General features: G+C 35.7%; 1 protein-coding gene across 2 annotated transcripts in view; it reads right to left on the bottom strand.

Moving 5' to 3' along the window:
* Positions 1 to 7,405: 7,405 nt before the first annotated feature.
* LOC127873874 (spastin-like) overlaps positions 7,406 to 18,439 on the bottom strand; it is a 41,026-nt gene continuing 29,992 nt past the window's right edge. For both annotated transcript variants that reach the window (XM_052417970.1, XM_052417971.1), the window contains 3 exons: positions 16,705 to 16,827; positions 16,361 to 16,431; positions 7,406 to 13,765 (listed from right to left, as the gene is read on the bottom strand). In XM_052417970.1, the coding sequence (XP_052273930.1) occupies positions 13,602 to 13,765; positions 16,361 to 16,431; positions 16,705 to 16,827 (358 nt within the window). In that variant the 3' untranslated portion in view covers positions 7,406 to 13,601. The remainder of the gene's footprint in view (positions 13,766 to 16,360; positions 16,432 to 16,704; positions 16,828 to 18,439) is intronic.

Below are 18,439 nucleotides of genomic sequence, written 5' to 3'. Positions count from 1 at the left end.
TTTGTTCTGATTTCTTATAGGTTTTCATTATTAATCATTAAGCAGAGGCCCCACTTGCATACATGCAGTACAGGTAACACAACATCACTCATTATGCATTATGCATTAACCTCAGGATCGCAGTGGTGTTAGACCATGACTGTTGGCTATGCTATGACTTTTGTGATTCTGCACACATTGATACAAGTCAATTTTGTCACAGCATCATGGTATTAGTAGTTGAATTAAATTGATTTCCATTGGAATGTGTAAAGAATTAAGTCCAAAGTCCAAATAAAACAAGAGATGTTTTTGTCAGAAACACTTCACCGCTTTGAAGCCATATATTTGACCTTGAAGGATGACTTTGACCTTTCACCACTCAAAATGTGCAGCTCCATGAGATACACATGCATGCCAAATATGAAATTTCTATCTTTAATATTGCAAAAGTTATGACCAAGGTTAAAGTTTTGGGACAGAATGACAGACAGACACATACAATGACAGACAGGCCAAAAACAATATACCCCCGATCATTCGATACGGGGGCATAAAAATAAACTACCAGTATCAGTTTGGGACAAGATCGTTGAACTTGTTTCTATTAATTTCCTTTAAGACCAGAATGCTGGTAAATCATGAAATATTCATATTATGTTACCTATGAGAGGTAACTCCATGGCCAGCTTTCATTTGTGTGTATTTAGCTCGAACAAATGAACAACTTTTGATTATGGTTTGGTCAGTTAATATTTACGCAATAAATCTACGACAGCATTTAATGTGCTTTTCTTGTAGCTACTGGCAAACCAAACAAGAGGGCCTGAAAGGCCCAAAGTCGCTCACCTGAGATAAAAAGGAATGACCTGTTCTTTGTAGCCCAAGATAGCAATGGAACAAATGTTCTAACCAAGTATCATGAAGAATGAACAACAAATGGCCCCTTGGCAGGCCATGTTTTTTTAACAGTCCTGAACCATTTTTTAACTCTTCCAAGATATGTCAAAATTTCATGAAGATTGGGAAAAAAATGTGTCTTCTAGACTGTTCACATGTTGACACTATATACATATAAAGAAAACTGCCCCACTCCCTGGCAGCCATGTTTTTTCACTGATCACGACCATTTTCAAACTCGTCCGAGACATCCACATAACTAATGTTTTCTCAAAATTTCATGATGATTAGGCAAAATATATGACTTCTAGAGTGTTCACAAGCTTTTTTACTATATAAATATAAGGAAAAAGACCCCCCCCCTGGCGGCCATGTTTTTTTACCGATCCAAACCATTATCGAACTCAACTGTCCTATCCAGGTGTGGTAGTGCGGTCTCCGCTTACGCAAATGAACCGGTCACAGGACGGTTACAAGTTATGTAACTTTGTAAGCTCTTTTGTAATGCGGAAATATTTATTTGACAAACTCTTATTTCCGGTCAGGATGACTACTACTGACTGGCTGTAATTCAATTAACTAAAGGCGTTCAGTCAGGGACGCCTAAATACACTCAATAATTTACTTATAAGTGAAAACCAAGGCAGCTTAAACAAAAATAACTAATTTTTATTCCAAGAACTCGGAAAATGAAGAACAATGACAGAAAATTAAGAACAGGTACAAGCCAAGTCTTTTATGGTAATTTATTAGATGATGTTTAAAAAAAAAATTGGGGGGGGGGAGGTTGGGGGGGGGAAGGGATTCTGGGTAGAGGCGTGGGGTATTGTTTGGGTGGAATCCATTGTGGTATTCAGGTAAGTGTTGTTTTGTCAAAGTAATAATAAAATGTGATCATAAATAAAGAAGTTATGGCAATTTAAGCAAAATGTTAGATTATCTAAGTGTAAAAGGGGCTATAATTATGTCAAAATGCTTGATACAGTGGTCTGCTCTTGTTTATAGGTTGGGGTCATGTTGGTAAACAAGTATGCAACATATAAAAGCAATATGTCAAAGGATATAGGAAATATTTGGGGTAGTACGCAAAGTTTAACATAGATTTATCAATAATATGCATATTCTAAGTATAAAAGGGGCAATAATTATGACAAAATGCTTGATAGAGTTGTCTGCTCTTGTTTATATGTTGGGATGATGTTGGTTAACAAGTATGCAAAATATGAAAGCAATATGTCAAGGGACATTGAAAATAGTTGGGGTAGTACGCAAACTTTAACATTTGCTGCATATTCTAAGTGGAAAAGGGGCCATAATTATGACAAAATTCTTGATAGAGTTGTCTGCTATTGTTTATAGGTTGGGGTCATGTTGGTGAACAAGTATGCAAAATATGAAAGCAATATGTCAAGGGACAAAGAAAATATTTGGGGTAGTACGAAAACTTAAACATTTGCTCGCTAACGCAGACGCTAACACTAACGATATAGCTAACGCAGACGGTCACGCCGACCCCGGGGTGAGTAGGATAGCTCCACTATATATATTTCATATATAATAGTCGAGCTAAAAATGAACAACATACAGCAAATACTTTAATGAATGTAAAAAGAAGTTCAAAATATGTCCAAAAAAACTGATATCAATATAAGTTACTGTTAGTCTAGAAAGTGCTTCAAAAATCTAGTTTACAAAATAGGTCTGATTTAATCTAAAGAACAATATTTATGGAGATTAGGAAACTTCAGTGAATCAAATGTAAAAATAAGAAAAATTTACTACAGTTATTGAAATAGAATAGAGTCTTTCTAGTTTAGAAAATGCCAAATAAAAATAATCTAAATAATAAGAATAATTTAGAAAATAATGCCAAAATGTCTTGATGCTGGTGTAAAAAATAATTTAGAGTTTAATTATTTCAAAATTCCAACCTTTTTCAAGGGCTGTTAACTTTTCAAGAAAGCATCAAGAGGTGTTTAAATCAGCCCAAACAGCTTATTTTATACAGTTCAGAAGAGATCAATGGCAGAGTAGTCAATTTTCCCTCAGAACAGTGCATTTATCAATGATCAATATTTCCCAAATTCCAGAGCAGAACTAAAAATAGATTACTGAACCAGGTTAAACTAGAGCTTTGTCACCGACATGACGAATACCCCCACATTCCGCATTGACACATAATATTTTGCATGTAGTCTTCACAAAAAACAGCGGACACCATGCTCAATTTTTAAAACACACTAAGTGACTCCTTGACCTAGTTTTTGACCCAGAAAAGCCCATGTTCTAACTTGGCCTTAAGATCATCTCCATTAAACTTTTGACCAAGTTTGGTGAAGATCGGACGTAAAATACTTGAATTAGAGAGCGGACACCGTGCTAAATGTTAAACAAGAGGGCCAAGATGGCCCTAGTTCGCTCACCTGAGAGGAGTCGGTTCATTCAATCTTTACCAAATTTCAAACTTGACCTAGATATTGTCCACACAAACATCCTGGTCAACTTTCATCATTTAATCATCTGCAAGTCATGATCAATGTACCTATGAAGTTTCATGATCCTAGGCATAAGCATTCTTGAGTTATGATCTGGAAACCATTTTTCTGAGTTGAGTCACCGTGACCTTGACAGCCATTGTGTGAATACGATTTTTGGCACTGTGACCTTGACCTTTGACCTAGTGACCTGATAATCAATAGGGAACATCTGCGAGTCATGATCATTGTACCTATGAAGTTTCATGATCCTAGGCATAAACGTTCTTGAGTTATCATCCAGAAACCATTTTACTATTTCAGGTCACCGTGACCTTTGACCTAGTGAAAAAAATCAATAGTGGTCATCTTCGAGTCATGATCAATGTACCTATGAAGTTTCATGATCCTAGGCATAAGCGTTGTTGAGTTATCATATGGAAACCATTTTACTATTTCGGGTCACCGTGACCTTTGACCTAGTGACCTGAAAATCAATAGGGGTCATCTACGAGTCATGATCAGGCCTAAGGGTTCTTGAGTTATCATCCGGAAACCATTTTACTATTTCGGGTCATCGTGTCCTTGACCTTTGACCTAGTGACCTGAAAATCAATAGGGGTCATCTACGAGTTATCATCAATGTACCTATGAAGTTTCATGATCCTAGGCCTAAGCATTCTTGAGTTATCATCCGGAAACCACTTTACTATTTCGGGTCATGGTGACCTTGACCTTTAACCTAGTGACCTGAAAATCAATAGGGGTCATCTGTGAGTCATGATCAATGTACCTATAAAGCTTCATGATCCTTGGAATAAGCGCTCTTGAGTTATCATCCGGAAACCATCTGGTGAACGGACGGACCGACATGAGCAAAACAATATACCCCCTCTTCTTCGAAAGGGGGGGGGGGCATAGTGAGAAAACTGCCCCCCTCCCAGCAGTCATGTTATTCAACTGATCGGAACCAATTTTTAACTCAACTCTCGTATCAAGGAAACAAATGTTCTGAGCAAATTTCATGAAAATTGGGCCAAAAATGTTCACATGTTTTCACTATATACATATAGAGAAAAATGCCCCGCCCACTGGCGGCCATGTTTTTTCACTGATCCCAACCATTTTCAAACTCATCCGAGTTTATATCAATAAAACCAATGTTTTGACCAACTTTCATGATGATTGGGCAAAAATTGTGACTTCTAGAGTGTTTACAAGGTTTCTCTATAGCCAAATAGGGAAAACTGCCACTATATACATATAGAGAAAAATGCCCCGCCCACTGGCGGCCATGTTTTTTCACTGATCTCGACCATTTTCGAACTCGTCCGAGACATCAATTGAACCAATGTTTTGACCAACTTTCATGATGATTGGGCAAAAATTGTGAATTCTACAGTGTTTACAAGGTTTCTCTTTAGCCAAATAAGGAAAACTGCCCCGCCCACAAAAGCACACCTGAGCAATCAGGTGAGCTAAAAACGCACTAAGATACCCCGTGACCTAGTAAAGGCCCGGAATTGCCCATGTTCAAACTTGTACTAAAGATCATTTAGATAAAACTTGTGACCAAGTTTGGTGAGGATTGGATGAAAACTACTTGAATTAAAGAGCGGACAACATGGTTAGGTTTAAAACGCACTAAGATACCCCGTGACCTAGTTTTTGACCCTGCATGACCTATATTCAAACTTGACCTAGACATCATCTAGATACAACTTCTGACCAAGTTTGGTGAAGATTGGATGAAAACTACTTGAATTAGAGAGTGGACAACATTGTGATGTTTAAAACGCACTAAGTGACCCCGTGACCTCGTTTTTGACCCAGCATGACCCATATTCAAACTTGCCCTAGACATTTTCAAGATACAACTTCTGACCAATTTTGGTGAAGATTGGATAAAAACTACTTGAATTAGAGAGCGGACAACATGGTGAAGTTTAAAACACACTAAGTGACCCCGTGACCTAGTTTTTGACCCGGCATGGCCAATGTTCGAACTTGACCTACACATCATCTGGTTACAACTTCTGACCAAGTGTGGTGAAGATCGGATTTAATTTACTTGAAATAGAGAGCGGACACCATGCTCAATGTGTAAAAGGTACTTAGTGACCCTGTGACCTAGTTTTTGATCTGGCATGGCCCATGTTCAAACTTGGCCTTCAGATCATCTAGATAAAACTGCTGACCAAGTTTGGTAAAGATCGGATGAAAACTACTTGAATAAGAGAGAGGACACCATGCTGAATGTTAAAAAACGCACTAAGTGACCCCGTGACCTAGTTTTTGACCCGGAAAGGCCCATGTTCGAACTTGGCCATAAGATCATCTAGATACAACTTCTGACCAAGTTTGGTGAAGATGGGATGAAAACTACTTGAATTAGAGAGCGGACAACATGCTGAATGTTTAAAACGCACTCAGTGACCCCGTGACCTAGTTTTTGACAATGCAAGGCCCATGTTTGAACTTGGCCTTAAGATCACCTAGATACAACTTCTGACCAAGTTTGGTGAAGATTGGATGAAAACTACTTGAATGAGAGAGCGGAAAGCATGCTGAATGCTTAAAACACACTAAGTGACCCCGTGACCTAGTTTTTGACCCGGCAAGGCCCATGTTCTTGGCCTAGACATCATGTAGATACAACTTCTGACCGAGTTTGGTGAAGATCGGATGAAAACTACTTGAATTAGAGAGCAGACACTTAATACAGACCGACAGACAGACTGACCGACCAACCGACCGACCGACAAGTTCACTCCTATATACCCCCCTAAACTTCGTCTGTGGGGGTATAACAAGGGAGATAAATACTGCATAAATACTGCAAAATCATGTACATGTTGTCTTTCTTTCAGTTATCTCTTAGTTGAAAGGCTTATCATAAGTGTTAATGACTAAAACAGTTATGTTAACTATGAAAATTCTGTGTTATGAAAAATTACATAACACAGTTAATGTCACATAATATTGACATAATAAAACCAAACTTTACTACACAGGAAACCAATGTTCTGACCAAATTTCATGAAGATTGAGCAAACTAAAAAGTTAACAAGATTTTACTATAGCCATATTAGGAAAAATGCCCCACCCCTTGGCAGCCATGTTTTTCAAGCCAAGGTTACCATTTTTCAACTCATCCAAACTTTCATTGGGACAAATCATCTGAGCAAGTTTCATGAAGATCGGAAAATAAATGTGGCCTCTAGAGTGTTAACAAGGTTTAACTATAGTCATATAAGGAAAAATGCCCCGCCCCCTGGCGGCCATGTTTTTCAACCAACGGACATCATTTTCGAACTCGTCCAAGATATCATTGGGATGAATCTTCTGACCAAGTTTTATGAGGATCGGACAATAAATGTGGCCTCTAGTGTAAACAAGATTTTGCTATAGCCATATAAGGAAAAATGCCCCGCCCCTTGGCAGCCATGTTTTTCAAGCAAACGTTACCATTTTCGAACTCATCCAAGGTATCATTGAAACCAATCTTCTGACCAAATTTCATGAAGATTGGACTATAGTGAACAAGGCAAATGTTGACGTCGCACAACGCACGACAGACAACAGACGACGGACAAAAGCTCACCATGAGCACGTTGTACTCAGGTGAGCTAAAAACAGTCATGTGATGTGTTGATACAGTGATTTTTATATTTTACAGCCTGCCACTTTTTGATTGGGGAAAAAAGGGCGATAGACCATGAAATTGGGAAAAAATATTAAACATTAATTAATATGATTATAAATTACAGTATACCAATTGTTTATAAGTGCATGTTTAACTGCCTTCTAAAATTTAGGTTATAAAGTTCCAGGGAATTCAATTGCTGTATAATAAACTAAATAAACCTATTATTGAGTTTATTGGAAAGGTTTGGCTTTTTTGGGGGAAGTTTTGTGGGAAAAATGTACTTTTTGCCATTGGGAAACAGCCTTTTTTTACTTTTTGCAAATGGGAAGCAGCCTGTAAGAGGCTGTAATTTGGGGGGGGGGGGGGGGGGGAAATCACTGTGATAGTAAAACTCAGATACATGTTTCACTGTTTTATAAATATTTATTACAAAATACATACACTTAATAAATACACAGGCCCAACAGGCAAGTTATTTTACAGCAAGCAAGCAATCAGCACTTACAAAATAAAGCACAAAGTAATGTTTTCCTGTTATATTCAATTGTCAATAGGACTGGTATGGTATTTTACATATCAGACCAAAATTGTCAAAATTACTCTAGCACTAGCTGTAATGACCTTGGAAAATCAACAAAGTCTTTTATCAGAAACAATAATTGAATTTTATGAATATCTATTCTTTATTGAATATATATAATTCACATTATCAAATCAATTATACTTTCTCTAGATATTCACATTCAAAGAAGTGCAAAAATGCCATTTCTTATAAAGGCATTTGCCAAGGAAGCTTTTTTTATCCCAGACTGCAGATAGACCAAGAAAACAAAATATGCATGTCCAGAAAAAGATATGAACTATTGTGCAAAAGCTTATAGTGGTGGTAAAATTAACCAGCAATTTGATTTTTACAGTATATACGTTTCTGGTCACGGTAAAATCAGGGAATTTTACACTCCAGTGACCCCATGCTTGTGATTCAATAGAAAATAGAATGAATGCACTTCTGTATAATATGCTGAACATTGAATAAACAGAGCATAGAATGGCAAATAAATATGTTTTGTTCCACAAACCATTCAAAATACAAGTATCAAAATAAAAATAAAACAAAAATGAAATTGATATGAATGGCAAAAAACAACCCTGCAATTAAAAGAGGAATAAGACTACAGACAAAACAATCCCTGAAAAACAGCTGGTTCACGAACAATGACAACATAAAAAACTTCTGACGATGACAAGATGATGTGTTAAGGACACAGATTCCCCCATGAAACATGTTCGGACAAATACAAAGGTCATGTTGCTAACATTAAATGTCTTAATAATATAAGCTTTTCATGATTTGCAGATTAAACATTAAATGCAAATGAACAAAAACATAGCCAAAATACATGTCCCATAAGTAACATAAACACTCCATAAAAACACTACAGCATATTTTATATTAACAAATAAACTCTTTAACTCTATAAACTTCAACAAATTGAAAACAGAAACAATATTTTGTTCTTTGGTCAACTAGGCAGAAATATATTTTATGGAGCATATTTTATTAAACAAAGAACAACAAGTTGAAATCAATATGCAATTGTTGACAAAGTATAAGTGTTTAGTAGTTTTATCTGGTGTTCAAATTATTCAGGGAAAAGACCCTTTAACAAATTTGGTTTAGGATTTTATTAGTTCCTATGGAATTGGATGCATTTGGGGAAGCAAATTATACATTGTACTCCTGTAATTGTATTGCTAAAATATATGATTTTGATGAATGAAATTAGATTTGATATGAACATTAAGTGTACTCTAAACAAAAACTCTGTGTGCACGCACAATATTTATCACACAAATAATAGGATTTCAATCTTACTAATTACATCAACCACAACAAGCCACAACATCTACCATGCTGCCGAGAATTGTGTGCATATTAAAACCATGTCAAATAAGATTGATCAAAACACTTCAAGAGAAAAGAACAATAACAATCAATGAATGTACATAATGTATCAATAAAAAAAACATTTTATGCAACATATGAACCAACAAACAGTAACTCGAAGATCTGCCGAAGAAGCAGCAACAGGCCCGGAATTCAAGTATTTTTAAAGTTCAAGGTGGACAAAAAATGTTCCGTTTTAAGATTAAGGTTTATTGAGTCAACTTTTGATCACCACTACACATATATAATAAAAGAATGAAATAATATAGCCACCCCTTTAATACTAAGCAAGGGATCCATACAAGGTACCCATATCAAACATTTTATTACAATGTTTCAATTCTTTTTTGAGTTATTGTGCACAAATAATCTGCCTACATTTTACCATGGTGAGTTATTACGGATGATTCTAGTATGGACAGACTTACAAGGCACCAAGACTAGTGTGTACCAGGGTGCAGGATCATGTGACTGTGGGGTTCACAATTAAACGTTAATTGATGAAACCACACCGGTAAGTGGTGTTTGTTTTCATATAACTTTTTAAAACATTTTTGCATAAGAATTTCAAAAAGTGCATCAAAGACGTTTTTTAATGCTGCTTATGGCAATGTTAAATACATCAGAATTACTTTATTTAGTAAGCCTGTATTCTTCGCCAAACATTCGATGTGTTCAGCATTCATGTACACTGTTATGCTGCACACAACATGTACATTTGGAACCAATTTCAGTCAGATTCAATGATTTATTCTTTAATCTAAAGATATTGGCACAAACTGCAAGAACAACTGTCATTTTATGCACTAAAGAGTTTTGCAAATGTATTTCAATAGCTTGAGATATTTGCAAAAATAAAATTCTTAACAGTGTGTTTACATTCTTCCCAGTCAGTATGTAAACCCCTGTGAACCCTGTTGATCCTGCACCCTGTGTACTATGATAAATTTTTTGTTCTGCACAAGACCCTTACAATTCTCTATTATTGAAAGAAGCGGATTTCAAGTTCACAAGAGATATATGATAGAGAAAATGACTTGACTAGGATCTCAATAACACATAATGAGTAAATGCACTTTGAAGCAAAAGCACTATACTATTATGTCATCGACTAATATACGTCAAACATAACTAAAATAACAGTAATATGATGGCTTCACATATGTTTGCTTTCATTAAATGCAAGTTATACTACAAAGCACAGAAAAATGGAATTTAATGGAATGGCTAATTTTTCAGTTTTTTTATTATTTCAATTATCGCCATATTAATATTTTAAATGAATTTATAGCATAACACATTGCTTTATGAATATATGTTTAATAAACAAAACACTGTAATTGAGTACAAAAACCACAGGTACAATAAATGAGAAGTGTATTTTACTATAAAGTGTACAAAATGATTTTCTGTCTACAGTAATAATATATGTTACAGTTTCTGTACACACTGAGATATATTTAGATGTCATATAGAGGAAGGTACAGTTTAAAACATATGTATTTGGTAAATCATAAAAAATGTCTCATGGATTTTCAAAAAACTTACAACAAAATGTATACACCATGGAATGTAAACAATTTATTAGAATGAATACATAATTGTGCAAACATAGTAAACAATAAAAATACAAAGTTTTACAAAATATATTGTTATAATATTATAATATAATAATATATGTTAATATATTTTAATAATGTTTTAAATAATACCAAAAGGAGATGCTTTCAATATCAATTAGAAATTATTTCTTACAATTACAAAAGCAATACAGTTGGAAGGAAATGTTAACAAGAGCACCGCCTTGCGGGTGCAGACCGCTCATCTATTTTTCTTTTTAAAGGCGTAGGGACCTATTTCAATTTCAATCACAAAGGAGGGAAGGGTGGAGTGGAGAGGGGTGTATAGTGTAGGGGTGTGGTCATTGATTACATTATCTTCCAAAAATGCAAAAACAATGCAAATTTTTTTTTGGGGGGGGGGGGGAGGATTCTTGGTTGGGATGGTTGGACGGTATTTCAAAAATAAAATAATAAAAATAAATATTTGTGTTTTTTAACCATGTTTGAAAAAAACAAGAGATGTGTTTGTCAGAAACACAATGCCCCCTATTGCCCCGCTTTGAATTGTTTTTTTTACCTTTGACCTTGAAGGATGACCTTGAAATTCCACCACTCAAAATGTGCAGCTTTATGAGGCCGCTTAGAAATATTATTTGTTTGACCTTAGACCTTGAAGGATGACCTTGACCTTGAAGGATGACCTTGACCTTCCACCACTCAAAATGTGCAGCTTCATAATAACGCCGCTTTGAAATTATTATTTTTTTTACCTTTGACCTTTAAGGATGACCATGAAGAATGACCTTGACCTTCCACCACTCAAAATGTGCAGCTTCATGAGAACGCCGCTTTGAATTTATTAAGGTCGAGTGGTTTAAGCGATAGACTTTTATTCCAGGGGTCATTGGTTCGAGCTCAGTTGAGGGGGGGGGGGGCATGAAAATTATTATTTTGGTGTCGGGGTGGGGGGTATAGTGTGAGGGTGTGGTGGTCATTTATTAGATGATCTTTAATTAAAAAAAAATAATTGGGGGATTGAGGGGGGATTCGGAGGGTTGGGATTCGAGGGGGCGTGGGGGATGGTTTTGACGGAGTCAATTGTGGTATGTCAGGTAAGAGTTGTTTTGTCAAAGTATCAATTGAATCGAATCATAAATAAAGAAGTTATGGCAATTTTACCAAAATTTAATAATTTGACCTTGAGAGTCAAGGTCATTCAAAGGTCAAGGTAAAATTCAACTTGCCAGGTACAGTACCCTCATGATAGCATGAAAGTATTTAAAGTTTAAAAGCAATAGCCTTGATACTTTAGAAGTAAAGTGGATCTTAACACAAAATGTAACCATATATTCAAAGTTACTAAGTCAAAAAAGGGCCATAATTCCGTAAAAATGACAACCAGAGTTATGCAACTTGTCCTTTACTGTCCCCTTATGATAGTTTGCGAGTGTTCCAAGTATGAAAGTAATATCTATGATTCTTTAGGGGTAAAGTGGACCAAAACACAAAACTTAACCAAATTTTCAAGTATAAAGGGCCCATAATTACGTCAAAATGCCAGTCAGAGTTACATAACTTTGCCTGCACAGGCCTCTTACGATAGTTAGTAAGTGTTGCAAGTATGAAAGCAATGGCTTTGATACTTTAGGAAAAAAGTGGACCTAAACACAAAACTTAACCAAATTTTCAATTTTCTAAGTATAAAAAGGGCACATAATTCTGTCAAAATGCCAGTCAGAGTTACATAACTTTGCCTGCACAGTCCCCTTATGATAGTTAGTAAGTGTTGCAAGTATGAAAGCAATAGCTTTGATACTTAAGGAATAAAATGGACCTAAACACAAAACTTAACCAAAATTTTCAATTTTCTAAGTATAACAGGGGCACATAATTCTGTCAAAATGCAAGCCAGAATTATCTCACTTTGCCTGCCCAGTCCCCTCATGATAGTAAGTAAGTGTACAAAGTTTGAATGCAATCGCATTGAAACTTTATGAGAAAAGTGTACCTAAACGCAAAACTAAACCGGACGCCGACGCCAAGGTGATTACAATAGCTCATATTTAAAAAAAAAAGATTAACAACTATTGAAAATGTCAAAATTTATTATGAAAGTCTATGTAGTAGTTATAGTTAAACTGACAGGTATGAGATGGTATTGCATGTAACCTGAAGTGCAGCTTAACCTTTTACACTAAGATACGTATTTTGACGCATTTCTAGTCCCTTAGAAAGTTAAATTAGATTAAAAACCTTTCTTACTAGATTGAAGTTTTACAGGTTTCATTTCCAACCCTAAGATACTGATGAGCAGAAAACAGCATAAAACCTGAACAGACTGGGGGTTACTCACAGGCTGTTCTGGTTTTATGCTGTTTGCGTACAACTATTGTCACTTTGCTTCTGAGTGGGAATGGGGTTAATGTATCTGTTGTGTCTGTTACTAACTTCACATGGGTGTCAACAAGGCCTTAAGATTGTCTTCAAAATTTGGAAAAAATCCAACCATAACCTACCCTATTTTACCCAATAATTGTGTGTAGCCGACTGACAAACAAAGAAAAGGCTTGCAGTATCACTCCTTTGTACATTTTGCATCATTTTTCAGACAATGCACAGAGATCCTTGAGGCACACATCACATGCAGTGATTTTTTCCTTCTTTATAAAGTACTGGAAAACGGCAATTTCACAATTAGGAAAAAACTACACATTTCCCAATTTCTCTCAAAAAGTTTCTTAATGAATGTTTCCAAATTTTATTTTTTTTAATGAAATTTAAGTTAGTTAGTTTCCATATGTAGCTATATGGCTTTAACTTAAGTAAATATAATATTAACAACTTGAGAACACTTAGTTATAAATTTTCAATTATTCCATTGGGAGTAAAAAAATCAAATACCCCAATTTTCCAATATGAAGACTACACAATGCCGATTTTCCCAATTTCGTAGTTTTTTGTACACATTTTTCCCAATGGGCTGGTACAGGTACTTTTCCCAATTGGGTAAAAATATCACTGACATGCCGTGCTCATGTCCCTCACTGAAGCTCAGATGCTCCTACCCCGACCCCATCCTGGCACCCCTATCACGTTCCCATGTCCCCGTAGGTGTTGTTCCACTCCAGGTACCTGAACAGTGTGTCCTCCTGCACACTGCGGCGAATCTTCTGTAGAGAGGCCGTGAAGTCTTTGAGACAGATGGGCCGTACTGCCCTCACTGACACCTGCTTCACTTCGTGGAGGGACATGTCTGCAGTAGAGACAGTGGACGAATGTACCACAGACAAAACTATGACATAATGGTACCATGTTTTATCTTTGGCAAGTTCGAAAAAAATCTTAAACATAAACTAATCATTTTATCCTGTTCATAAAAACAAACAGATTTTAAACATAAAGGATTCATTTCTCATAACAAATACTGTGAAACCATTTATTTTCGTCAGCACAAATTTTGTCATTGAAAAAAAAAAAGACAATTATATCAGCACTTAAATTCGCCAATGTCTGATTTTGAAAAAAAAATGTGTCAGTCAATATCTGATTTGTTTGTAATACATGTCCGCGATACTCTAAACAATTGCTACAAACAATGGTGGGGAAAAGGAGAGTCCTGTTTGTCACATGACAATTAAATAGCTAACTAATCATAACTATTCTACTATCCTGTTTTTATTTTTGTTTTTGTTTTGTTTTCACATCCTTCCAAAGAAAAACAAGAGCTGTCACCATAGGATGACTAATGCCCCCTATAAATGCTTGGTAGAAGTTATGAGCTTTTTTCGAAACCTAAACGCAGATTTTGAAACCTAAACGCGGACCCTAAGTTCAAGGTCACAGGGGTCAAAATTTGTGTGCATATGGTTAGGCCTTGTCCATATACACACACATGCCAAATATGAAATTGCTATCTGAAGCGACATAGAAATTATGAGCGTTTTTCAAAATCTTAAGGCAAAATGTGACGGACAGATGGACAGTCCGGTAACTATATGCCCTCCTTTGGGGGCATAAAAATGTCTTAGAATATCAAAATAAATCAGAAAGCCACATATTCTAGAGAGCGGACACCATGCTAAATCCTTGAAATGCACTAAGTGACCCCGTGACCTTGTTTTTGACCCAGCATGACCTATATTCGAACTTGACCTAGATATTGTCTTGATACATCTTCTGACTAAGTTTGGTAAAGATCAGATGAAAACTACTTCAATTAGAGATCGGACACCATGCTAAATCCTTGAAATGCACTAAGTGACCCCGTGACCTAGTTTTTGACCCAGCATGACCCATATTCGAACTTGACCTAGATATTGCCTTGATACAACTTCTGACTAAGCTTGGTAAAGATCAGATGAAAACTACTTCAATTAGAGAGCAGACACCATGCTAAATCCTTGAAATGCACTAAGTGACCCTGTGACCTAGTTTTTGACCCGGCATGACCCATATTTGTACTTGGCCTAGATATTGTCTAGATACAACTTCTGACCAAGTTTGGTTAAGATCGGATGAAAACTATTTGAATTAGAGAGCAGACACTTAAAGTGTGACAGACTGACAGACAGACTGATATATAAATAAATATATATAAGCATATCTTGTATAACATGTTAAAACATTATTGCTGCTACATGATATCACTTTGTTATATGATCATTCACATGTATACATTGTATGTCTTATATTGAATAAAAAAACAAGAGATGTGTTTGTCAGAAACACAAAGCCCCTACTGCGCAGCTTGAAATAAAATTTCTATTTATCATTTGGCAGGTATAGAAATCATCTCTTTTTAAAGCTTATTACTTCCCTTGGATTTTGTCCAATCCACTCAGGGGGGTGGGGGGGGGGGAAACAACAAAGGCCTGTGGTTTATCAAAGAGATCATAGCCAGAGTTCATCATGTATCTATGGACATAAGTCCACAGGTATGTGATGAACCCTACCATTCACAAATAAGTTCATGAAAGAAATTATATCATTTAAAAAAAAAACTTTGACAAATCAATCATTTGAGTTATAAATAATCAAAATAAAAAATCTGTACAGTAACTGTGAAAAGAACTTAAATTCTTGGTAAGGAAATATATAATCTGAGATTTATAATTATATAAATTACTTCCCTTGAAAATAATTGTCTCTAACAAATCTCTATTTTTAGTAGCAAATAAATAAAAGCCACTACTGTGACTGTAGATTCACCACTTAAAATGTGCAGCTCCATGAGATACACAAGCATGCCAAATATCAAGTTGCTATGTTCAATATTGAATATTTATCTCCCTTTAAAGCTTATTACTTCCCTTGGATTTGTATTTTTGACCTTAGACCTTGAAGGATGACCTTGACCTATTACCAAGTTGTGTTTGTCAGAAACACAATGCCGCCTACTGCGCCGCTTTGATTTATTAAACAAAAATATATAATTTGGCAGGTCAGATAATAATGTCCATTTAATGCTTATTACTTCCCTTGGATTTGTTTTTTTGACCCCGTGACCTAGTTTTTGACCGGGCATTACCCATATTCGAACTTGACCTAGATATTGTCTAGATACAACTTCTGACTAAGTTTTGTAAAGATCGGATGAAAACTGTTTGAATTAGAGAGCGAACACGAAAAGTGTGACAGACTGACAGACAGACTGACTGACACTGACAGACTGAAGTACAGTGCAAAAACTATATACCCCCTTTTCTTCGAAAGGGGGCATAAAAAAGAAGACAATTTAATAGTCTTTTGTTTACTGGCAGAGTTACTCGCAGGCTGTTCTGGTTTTATGCTGGTTGCAAAAAACATTTTTACTTTGCTGCTTATGGGGGAAATGGCTAAGTTTACTGACCCCGAATGGGCCCAAGGGCAGCATCCTTAGCAAGGCTGTTCAGATCACTACCAGAGTACCCTTCAGTCAGTCTGTAACACATTAACAGTGCCAGGAATTATAAACACATTTCTATGGAAAAGATTGATCAAATATTATAATAGACAATGTAATGCAAATGTGAACAAAAAAAAGACTATTTTTTCTTCAACATCAGTTTTCTTATTGATAAGAAGTTGTGATGCCTTTTTGACTTCCATCGGTTACTAGTATTCCAAACGGTTAAGAATGTCTGCATTTGCTAATGACGTTTGTTAATACATACTCAGTTACAATTACCATGAACCCTTAACTGTGTGACGTACTTAGCGAGCTGCTCGAGTTCCCTGTCCGACAGCGGGTTGTTGTGTTTGCCCAGGAGATGTCTAAGCAGGGCGAGTCTCGTCTTTGCATTTGGCATGCTCACATATACACGCTTGCTAAAACGCCTGATGGCAAAAACAAAGTCTTTTTTTTTTAACTGTATAACTTCCACACTGTTACATTGTGGTATAATAATTTCTTGGAGTTTAAATCCAACATATTATGAACATGAGTTCAAAAATTCGATACACATGATGATAGTGACACAATTGTGCGATGAAAATATGATTGTCATAAAACTAAAACCAACCATTTTTTGCCGAGATCTAATTAATATAGAAAATTATGTAACATTTTGGATAAAGATCAAGTTTATCATGCTCAGCTCGAACCATGGTAGCGCGAGGCTTACCATGGTTTGAGCCAAGCATAATAAACTTGATATTTATCCAAAACTCACATGCTATTCTATTGATCCTAGTATTTCCTCCCCCTTTCCATTGATAAATATCAAATTATGGCATTTTTTTTACGATTTTGTTTGTCTGCAGTTGACAAAAACAGATTTTCCAATTTTTTGGAAAACCCCAAACCTGATCTATTGTTGTTACACAATTGTTGTTATCGTTGTTATACTATCGATTTTCATCTGGTAATAAGTAAAAAGATCTTTTATAATGATAATTGCCAATGGCTGTGTATGACCATTGCAAACATATACTGATTTCACCATTTGAGAGGTTCTGTTCTCAGAACAAGTATGACAATCCATTTGCATAGCTAATGGGTCCTTAAATGCCCATCTTTATTATTTTGTAAACATAAATTATGTGTTATAACTGTTTTTTAGATTCTCCATGTAAGTTATGTTTTTTTATAAAAAATAACATTCAAGTCACCAAAATACATTATCTGTGTTAATTAAAACTGTTAAAGCATAATAATGTGACCCATTCTAGACACTGGTCAATGTCAATTAAGAGCCAAAATCAACACCAACCGGTGCAGGTTTTTATAGCAACAAACAAGCCTTCATAAGGCCAAACAAAAAAATAGTCTTGGTTTAGGGAACATGGCCAGAAAAATGTAGGAGGGTAGGTAGGTTTTGAGTTTTATTTTTTTATATTATTTTTTTACCAGTCGACTGATTTCAGGGTGAAAAAGGGTCAGTTAATGCACCCATGATTGTTTAAACACTGACCAAATGATTAACATTACACTTGTGGTGTTTAGTCGTATATTATTCATAATTTCATAATTCCTAGCTCTTTATGCACCTTTTGCCTTTTAAACACCCTCTGTACAAATGCTTACCTGCGTACAGAATTCACAAAAGAGAACATGACATGTATTCATTTTTCATCCATAAATACAATGTCTTTTTATATTCATAAAGGTGTTACATTTATCACATATTTAAATGATTGTTTTGTAGTACATATTTGCCTTTTGTGAATTCTGTTAGTGACACGTGTACATGGTGACATGGTGAGTGGATTCACAGAGACCCATGTAAGGCATTAGCTAGGTCTTGGTGTACTTCATAACAGTGCACTCAGGTCCTGAGTATGTATAGAAACTGCAAAAATGATTGCAAAGTAAACAGTATTAATTTAGTAGTGTAAGGCCGAATTTGGAAGTCACTGGCGAACTTCAGAAAAGTCACGGATGGACAAAAGAGAGATATGTGAATTGTGCTAAATATAGATTTTTATTTTCTGTAGTTGAGATGCGCTA

Source organism: Dreissena polymorpha, chromosome 3 (genome assembly GCF_020536995.1).
Source record: "Dreissena polymorpha isolate Duluth1 chromosome 3, UMN_Dpol_1.0, whole genome shotgun sequence".
NCBI classification, from domain to species: Eukaryota; Metazoa; Mollusca; class Bivalvia; order Myida; family Dreissenidae; genus Dreissena; species Dreissena polymorpha.
The sequence above is the reverse complement of the archived record's forward strand: the minus strand, read 5'-3'. Positions and strand labels throughout refer to the sequence as shown.